We start from the raw sequence: 10,492 nt of genomic DNA, 5'->3' as shown, positions 1-10,492 counted from the left end.
CAGACAGATAGATAAATAAAATAAATAAACAAAGATAAAAAGGAGAAAAGAAAAGAAAGAATGAGAAAAAAAATTAATTTTTACCAATTTAAACAAAAGAATTTTCTACACTATTTTATAAATTTTTTCGCTTGAATTTATTCCAAAGTTTAATTGAATTGATTATCATATGCATTATATTTAATAAATCTTAAAATTAATATATGTATGCTTTTAAATGAATTTATTCCAATGTTTATATATATGTATTAAAATTAATATAATATATGCTTTTAAAATATACATAAAAAATAACGATATTTGATTATATTATATCATTATTCTTTTTTTAATAAAATTTAACAAAAAAATTAAATTATAATTCATTATTGAAATAATAAAAATGATATTTTATAAAAAATTATTAAATACATCATCAGTAAATTTCAATCCCAAAACATAAGATCAAAGGATCTCGGTGGTTGGAAAAATTGTACTCAAAATAGTTTATGTTTAAGTGCTAGACAGATTTATAAAAGGCTTAAATATTATTTTTATTTTTCATATTTTATGATATTTTATTTATAGTTTTTCTAATTTTTTATTTTAGCCTTTATTATTGAAAGTTCAATATTTTTTGTTTAATAACTAATAAATAATGATGTAACTAATTAAGTTTAAAAAATTATAATAACTTAAATATGCTTTGCTTTTAAATTTTTTAATGAGTTTTTTAATATTTTAATTTCTCTAAACTTCTTTTATTTTAATTTATTTGCAATTCTTTTTTAGAGCTAACACTTTTCGTTTTTAATAATCATTAAGTGATGACTTTGGTAATAATAAAAAACTTATTGATAGTAAAATGAACCAAATTATTTAAGTTATACAAATATAAGATTTAAAGAGATTAAAATAATTTTTTTAAAGTGTTGGTGTAAAATTATATTTAATTCAATTATAAACTATTAAATAGTATAATATAAAGCACTTAATGCACACCAATAACATGATAATCTGATTTTGGGACTTTATATATATTTAAAGATTGGACGATGGTGATTAGGCTGATTAAATTTAATTCTATTTTATCTTCAGAGACAATATCTGTCCAAGATTTTTTGGGTAAACTATTTAAACTTCCTTATTGGATAGCTAATAGTGTATTAATGGGAAGAGCATAATCAGCTTTTGTTTATTTGGAGACATTAGATTGAGATTGTGAAGAATCAGCCTTGTTGAATGAGTCTTTTTTTAGAATCACATATTGTTGAGTGGATGACTGTACAATCTAGATGACTTTTTGGGTGAATGACCCAGCCGGAGTTGATGACTTCGAGGAGTCTGAAATACATAAAACAGTTATCAAAACTTCTTTTTTGACCGTTGAGTAATTCTGTTGTGCAGAATTCTAATATTTTGATGTGTATGCAATAATATGCTCATAAGAGTCGACTCTTTGTTTGAGAATGCTACCATAACCTATGTCAGAAATATCAGTTTCAACAATTTTAAATGCTTAAGGAATAGGGAGATAAAGACATTTTATCTCTCTGACTTTGGACTTGATTTCCTTTACGACATTAGTGTGAATGTTAGTCCATGAAGGAGGATTCTTTTTAAGCCTATCATGCAAAGGCTTAATGATATTACTGAGGTGAGGAATGAAATCACCTACATAATTGAGGCATCCTAAAAATCTTTGTAACTGAGTTTTGTCAAGGATTCTGTCGAGAAATTTATTAGCAAATTTAATGGATCTGCTAATAGGAATGATAGTCCCTTGATGAATGTTATGACCAAGGAACCTGACATTAGTCTGGAACAGATTAATTTTTTATTTAGAAACAACAAGACCATTCTGTTTGACAATATTGATAAAAACATTTATGTGTTTAAAATGTTGATCAATATAATGAGAAAAAATTATGACATCATCAATGTAAATAATGACAAATTTGGAGTAAGGATTAAAAATATCATTCATAATTTTCTGGAATTCAGAAGGGGCATTTTTAAGACCAAAGGGCATTATGTTCCACTCGTATTGTCCAAAAAGAACAGTGAAGACAGTTTTATATCTATCTTCTTCACTAATTTTGGATTTGCCAAAATCTAAATTTCATATCAAATTTAGAGAAAATCTTAGCAGTATTGAGGAGCCTGTTAAGAAAATCTTTCTTATTGGGAATATGATATCTAATCCACTAAAGAGCTTGGTTAAGAGGTTTGTAGTTGATAACTAATTTGGGAGTACATCTTTTTAATTCTGCTTGTTTGTTAACATAGAAAGCACAATAGGACCAATGACTCTTACTTTTTCTAATGAGTTTTTTTGTCTAAGAGATCTTTGGTCTCTTTTTGACAATATTGAAAGAGCTCCTCATTCATCTGAATGGGTCTCGCCTTGGATAGGAATCTGACTTTCTTTGAAATCTGCTTCATAAGGAAGACTGACAATTTGCTTCTTTCTATTCCATAAAGCATTGAGAAGGTCAGAACAAATAGAAGATTGAATAAATTCTAAAAGAGATTGAATCTTTTTCTGAAATGATGGATTCTTCAGTTGATTATCAATATTAGCAAAAAAAACTTCTTATTTTAAAAAATTAATTTTATTAATTTTATTCTGAATAAAATTGATATTTCTAGCAAAAGGTTTATTGGAAAATTTGAAAGTTATTTGCTTACCTAAGTGGTAAGTGGAAATTCCATCTTTTGAAATCCGAAGCGAGAAAAGAGCTTTTATAAAAGGAGTTCCCAAAATAACTTCATTTTTCAAATTCTTAACAAGGAGAAAGTTTGTTTGTACCTTAAATCCTTGATTTTCAATAATAGCTTTAGATGATTTTTAATTAATCTTAAGCTTTGAACCATTCGCAGTGCTTAGATTTTCAGAAGTTTTTTTAAAATATTTAGTAGGAATTAATCCTTCAAAAATACAATTTAAATCAGCATCTGTATCAAAGAGTGCCAAAGTATTAAGAACAAAATCATCAATAATGATTCTAATAATATAAAATTTTTGAATTTTGACCTTATTGATCAAATTCATGAAAATTTCTTCTGGATTATCAGAATCAATTTTCTCATAATCTTTTTTCTCAGAAAGTTGTTCTTCTGCAACTTCAGATTTATCATCATTTTCAAGTTGCGAAAGAATAATTTGATGAATTTGTTGTTATTTTTTTATCTCACGAATCTCCTTTTTGAGATTGTTAATCTCAATCTGAAGATCTTGTATAGTGGTTGGTTTTATATTAGAATTATTTTCTAACCTTTTGAAAATATTAGTTATATCAAATTTATTTGTTGTAAAAAGAAATATCTCAGCAGTAAGTCCCGTGTGTGTTAAGGGTAGTAAGGCTGATTCGTCGATGTTGTATTCAGAAGAAATGAAAGAACATAAGAAGCTAGTTACTATGGTAAAGATGTTTCAATTTCTGTAAATTTGTAAAAAGAAAAAATTCACAAATAACCAGATCTAGAAGAAAAAGTTATAAAAGATCTAACAGTATATATTTTTTGGAACCAAATGAGGGAGATGAACCAGAGATTTTTATTTATGTCAAAACTCCTCTACTCCTTCTCCCGTATCTCCCTTTGTTCCAGTTCTAGCTCCTCCTCCTCCTCTCCAACCAAAAACTTACTCTTCAATGATCAGGAAAAACATTCTCCTAAGATCACTCTAAAACATAACTTCTTCAATAAAGAAGTTCGTTTCGAAGAGATCAATCAAAACATGGATGACTGGACCTTATTATTAAGACTATTGAGAACAATATTCTCCTAGGTCAAGACATAGGAGAAGAATTTCATCTTCTGTCGAAACACTTGATTAATACCACAAAAGAAAATACCAATACATCCATATAGGATGTGTTCAGGTAGCAATCAAACCTTTGATAGACATAGGTATAGATGTCGCTATCTTAATGTGTCTTAGGGATGTTCGTCATAATTAGTTCGAAGATTCTCTTACAGTAATAGTAGAAACTAGTCTCGGCCAAGGTCCGATCTATTTCAATTATTTCCTAAATAAGACGGTCAGTCTTATGGATGTAAACATTTTAGACTCTCTATTTTTCAATATTTGTTTTCATGGTTTAGACATGAAAGAGGAATCTATTCTCGCAGCTATAATTTACAAGATCCAGTACAAGGTCATGAACTCTTATGTGTTTAGAGTCCTTCTCAAACTTTAGAAAGATGAGACTACTTTGTTTATCACTGATATGATAAAGGCTAATGTCTCTTTACTTAGAATCATCAAGTAAGATGATGGAGTGGGTTATGGACAAGGCTACGCCCTATATTCCCAAACCTGCTTTTCAAATTCAAGATATTTCTTAGGATAATTCTGGGAAAGACTCCCTTCTAGCTTTATGACAAGATTCCAATCCATCTTTCTTCAAGATTTTGGGCTTACTCTTCTTTTCCTTCGGGGCCTTATGTTGCGAGAAAAGTCCCCACTTGTACTATATGTATTGACTACTTGCCTCAATGCCCGCTGACTGGTCACTTTACTGAGTTCCTAAGCATGAGCAAGTCAAATTTTTAGCCCCAACGACAAAGGAACGAGCATTTTTGGGGACTTTCTTTCTCGATAGGCCAGGTTAAGGCGGGATCAGTAGCAAGCTTACCTTCCTATATATATGATATATGATAATATAAGGTCGCCTAATCTAATTAAACCCTTTTTAAAAACTTTTTTTTTTCTTAAATTTAAGTAATTACACAAGAGTTTCATGTCCTTTGTCCTCCCTTACTCTCATATTATGGAATCTCCCCTAATTCACTTTACTGTTAGGTAAATAAAAGAACTAAAATCTTACTATCCTTTTTTTTACCTTGGAAACTCTATTAAGAGAAATGTAAACTCAAATATTCCTATCCCTCCTTAACTCCCCTAATCCCAAAATCCTATAATACCAAAGTTTCTATACCTGAAATTTCCTAAGTTTTGGCAGCAGGGAGAACTTTTAGATCAGAGATACCAAGATCTGTAGCTCATGATCCCTCCCATATAAACCTACAAGGTTTAGACACTTTTTCTAAAATTCTTAGAACTGTTTACCAAATCTCTGATAAGAAAGATGAAAATCAGAGTATCTAATTTCTAACCTACTCTTCCCTTAATGAGTCTTATGATATTGTCTAATAAATTTGTCATTGATAAGAAAACCCTTAGTAAAGATTTTTATTTTGAGGATTGGAAACCTCAGAGGGATTAGTTTTATATATATATATATATATATATATATATATATATATATATATATATATATATATTTTCTTACAGTAGTATAATTTTAAAAATTCTTATATTCGATCTGAATTTTTTATTTAACCGGTGTATAATTTTTTCTTACAGTAGTATAATTTAGATAATTAATTACATTTTATAGATGCTTCAATCATCTCTAACATCAATACCGGTGATGATAGACTTCTAAAAATATATGGAGAACATTTTGAAATCCATGACCTTGTAAATGAAAGATAGGCTTAACGAGTCAGTCAAATACTTTAACACGATATATGTATAAATTTTAATGTTTATTATATACCGGTTTAACTAATGATTCACCGGTTAAACCATTAACTCAGTACATAAACTAAGTCATTAACTAGTCTGGATCTTAGAAGAGTGAATTTAATACATTAAGTGACATACATTAAGCAATATATAGATTTTGTATTGAGATCTTTAAAGCCTCTGCCAAACACACTAGAGATGTGTGTGGATTCTAGCACAAATCTGAGCTTGTAATGGATGTTTCATCACCATAGTAAATTCCTGTTTCCTTGACAAATCAACATCATCTCCATTTGGAGCCTTCCATTCAAAATTCCAAACCAGATTTGCCACAAAATACTCTAAATGAAGCATGGCCAAGTTATAGGCTGGACAAATCCTCCTCCCTGCTCCAAAAGGCATCATTTTAATCCCTTTGCTCCCAGTAATGTCAAACTCAATGCCAAGAAACCTCTCAGGCTTGAATTCCATGGGATCTTCCCACACGCTTGGATCCCACCCCATCTCTGCCACCATAAAATTAACTGTCACATGTTTAGGCACTAAGTAGCCATTCAAAACCACATCCTCAGTCACTGCATGTGGCAAAAGGACGAGTGAAGGAGGGTGTCGCCTTAGCCCTTCCAAAATCACAGCCCTAAGATATGGCAACTTATTTAGATCTTCCTCTTTCACTTCCCTTTCCTCTCTCTCACCCACCAACCCACCAATTTCTGCCACAAGCCTCTGTTGCATGTGTCTGTGTTTCACTAAATTCGCCATCACCCACTCCAATGCCGTTGAAGTGGTATCTGTGCCTGCATACAGAAACTCTGAACACAACGTAACAATTTCACCCTCACGAAGCTTGCGATTCTCTTTTGGCAATTGCAAATTCAATAATGTGTCCACATAATAAGTAGTGCACTCATTAGGATCGTTGTCCTCTTTGATTTTTCCTAGTCTCTTTTCTATCAGTGGAACCAACAGATCCTTTTGCACCTTCCAAAGGTGCAACAGCTCATGATAACGCTTTCGAAACAACATGCTTGAGACCACCTTTGGCAACAGATTTAGTACACTAAATCTGCTGAAGCCCATAATAGAAAGGCGATGAACGTGCTGGATGTTTTGGATGTGGTCGTCACCAACACTTTCACCAAAACAGATGAAGACCAGCAGTGAGAACATGGCGTGTCGAATGTGATCGATCACCTTAACAGAATGGTTAGATTCTGCATCAAACTTCAACCGATTCAGAAGGTCATCCAAGACATGCTTGCGTGCTGTAGAAAAGGATCTAAACCGGGTTGGGTTAAGCATCTCGAAGGTGAGGTTGCGGCGAAGGACACGCCAAACGGCGTCGTAAGAGGAGGAAGTGATGCTTAGATGGTCATTGATGAGGCTCTTGTAAGATAGGAATTTAGGGCGGTGAGCGAAGGCAGCTCCGTTTTGAATTAAGGCTTGGTGGGCAAGAGAGCGATCTGCTATGAAAATAATGGGACCAAACAAAAAGTGGAGAGTGATGATAGGGCCATACTTGGCATGGAGGTTCCGAAGAATTGGCTCAAGTTCTGGTAATGGCTTTAGCAAACAGAGGATGGTGTTGGTTATGAGAAGGTGGAGAGGCCCTGGAGGGAGGTCACGAGAGTGGAAAACTCTTACTATGATGGCCACACAAACGCACACAAAAGCCATGCCAATGAAATTGGTCTCCATGTGTTTAATACTTCACGTCTTTAGCAGAGTCCCACTTGTATATTTATACTTATTGCCATTACTGGGTTTGAGAAAGAGAAAAAGAAAGAAAGAAAAGGGAAGCAAAAATTGGTTAAAAAAACACTTTAATGTAAAAAAACTTAAAAATGAGTTTACCAAAGTTTATAAAAAATTTAATTATAAAAACTCTTTTATAATTAAATTATTTTAAACAAAGATTACTATTGAATCAATTTACATTTAATCTCACTTCTCTTAAATTTAATTCTCAAATAAACTTTTAAACTTTAATTTTATATGATTAATTTTTTATTAACTATATATCTATATCCTTTTGTATGAGTGTTAAATGTAGATACTTATATTATTTAATAAATTCTCATAATATGATATTAAGGATATGTCTGTTTCTATTTTAATTTTTAAAAATTATATTTTAAAATAATTTTAAAAAATATTTTTAAGAAAAAATAAAAAAACTTATTTATTAGTTTAATTTTTAAAACTGTTTTAAAGACAAAAATAAAAAATTTAACTAAAATAACTTGGAGATTATTTTTATTTTTTAATTTTAAAATTAAAAAATAAAAAAAATTTAAAAGTTAACAAACAATCTTTTATTTTTTTAAAAGAAAAACATATATTTTAGAAGAGAAACAAATAAGCTTTAAGTAATCTAATAATCAAATTAGCTTATTTTATTATTATGATCATGCACATCAAATTTTATATTATTTAAATATTTGTATTTATTTTATCTAAAATTTGATATTTTTTAAAACATATTACATGTTAAAATAGAAAAATGTGATGAGATATCTAATAATTTTTTTTATAAAATTGATTTATTTAATAAAAAAATTTCAATTGATGATTAGATTGATTAATTTTATAATTTATAAAAAATTATTAAGTGGTATAGTGTTCAAATTTAACATTAACAAATCTTAACTCATAAAATAAAAGAAGTAAGTTTTATACTACTATACTTTTAAAATAATTCAAATTATATCATATGATTTTTATTTTTTAAATATTAATTACATTTATGTAAATTTTTAATTTTTAATGCAGTAAATATTTATCTTTATAATTCGTTATAATTTATACATTGAATATACTTTTATATAAAGTTTTTATCTCTTTTCTTTTTATGCTAATATTTATCCTATACTTTTAATATTAATATAATTACATATAAGTTTCTTAATCCTAACCCAAAGCATCATTTCTCTTTATAACTTAAATATTAGCATGTTTTCATTTGAAATTTTATTTTCATGCATGTAAGATAAATATTTACCTCTACAACTTACATACTAATGTTTTTTTAAATAAAAGTTTCATCAATATGATACAAATACTCACTGCATGATTTAAATATTAATACTTTTAACTTATCTTTTATTATTAATAAATCATCTTTGTTTATCTAATTTTTAAATATTAATATAATTTTATGTAAAACTTTTTGTTCATATATGATAAAATTATTTATTGTTATTATAGCAAAAAAAAAATTATTTATTGTTATGATTTAAATGTTAGTATTTTTATATTAAAATTTTATTTTCATCTATATTTATTGATGATTAGACGTGTGAGGTTGAAATTTTTTACCACCTTCTTTAAGTTAGTGTGTGTCAAGTCTCGTCACTAGGCCATCACGACATTTTTTCTTTTTTAATCGGCCAAAATATATTTACATAATAAATAAAACAATAATTTATAACTTTTTTCATTAGCAGAGTTTTGTGCATTAAAATGTTACTGATAGATTATAATAAAAATTTAAAATAAATTTTATAAATATTTTAAATTTATTGAATTTGATAAATTGAAATAAATAAATACAGTAATTAATAATAAATATTTTATTACATTAAAAAACTAAATTAAAAATATAATTATTTTAAATAAAAATAAATTCTAAACCTTATAAAATATAATTTTAAATTAATATTAAATTAAAAAATGAAAGGAAAACTAACATTCACAAAATTCTCTTTTAATATCACTTTTAAAAATACTATCATTTAAAAGTAAAAAAATAAAATAAAATATATATATATATATATATATATATATATGAGAAGATATAATTTTTTTATTTTTAAAAACAGATATTACTAATAAGAAAAGACAATTATATTCAAATTAGATGATATTACTAAGCAGTAAATGAGATTTTACATTAAAATATGAATTTACAAAGTTCACGGCTTAATAATTTTTTAATATTTAAAATTTACTAATTTAATTATTAATATTAATATAAAAATTTTTATTATATAAATTAAATGTATATAAAATAAAAATAATCAAATAATTTATTATATTACTTTATTAATATATAATGTATTATTAATATAAATAAATATTAATTATTAAATAATATATTTAAATTAATTTAAATTATATTAAATTGTATATATAATTATAAAAATAATATTTTATTAAAAATATATTATAAAAATTAAAAATAATCAAAATATAAATTATAACTATGTATATATGCAACCAATATAAAATGTTATTATAGCGGTTATAAAACATCTATAAAAATATAACATACTTATTATAGCGATTAAATCAAGAAATAAATTATATAAACTTAGTATTAAAGTTATAATAAATAAATATAAATATACTAATAGAAGTTAATAGAAATAATTTAGCTTCATTTAAGTAAAATTTTAAATTTAAATTTTTATGTATATAAATTTTTTAATAATAAACTTAATTATTATATTTAAATACGTGATTTGAGTAAGATTCAAATTAAATTAAATAAAAAATAAAAAAATATAAATATTTAAAAATTATTTAAATCACAAATTTTATAAGAATCACTGTAATATATATAATTTTTCAATTATACTATTTACATATATAATTTAAGATCAATATTAAAATTACCTATAAAATTACAAAAATCTTTTATCAAATATAAGATTTAAGATAATAGTATAGTTCAACTCACGTACATATCATAGCACAAAAATCTTTAAAATATAATTTTACGTGACTAACATAATTTTATAATAAAATAGCTGTAATATCAAATTCAATAGTGGACCTAAGGCGGTTGGGGCTCGAATGCCAGGCTATTATAGCAGTTTACATAACAGATGCTATGATTGATGTAAATCTATTATTAAATGATGTGTGTACTACATTTTATAACTTTTATGACATCATTAATTTAATTTAAGACCCTAAATAATATTTATGTTTTATTTGGTAATTTTAAATTTACAAATAAAGATAATTAAT

At 26.6% G+C, this 10,492-nt stretch overlaps 1 protein-coding gene across 1 annotated transcript; it reads right to left on the bottom strand.

Moving 5' to 3' along the window:
- Positions 1-5,710: 5,710 nt before the first annotated feature.
- LOC113859612 (cytochrome P450 89A2-like) lies at positions 5,711-7,216 on the bottom strand. The gene has a single exon (XM_027492339.1). It carries the CDS (start codon positions 7,214-7,216, stop codon positions 5,711-5,713), a length of 1,506 nt encoding a protein of 501 aa, XP_027348140.1.
- Positions 7,217-10,492: the final 3,276 nt, after the last annotated feature.

Source organism: Abrus precatorius, unplaced genomic scaffold, assembly GCF_003935025.1.
Source record: "Abrus precatorius isolate BTA unplaced genomic scaffold, Abrus_2018 Scaffold2, whole genome shotgun sequence".
In the NCBI taxonomy this organism is placed as follows: domain Eukaryota; kingdom Viridiplantae; phylum Streptophyta; class Magnoliopsida; order Fabales; family Fabaceae; genus Abrus; species Abrus precatorius.
This window is presented reverse-complemented; position numbering and strand designations above follow the sequence as displayed.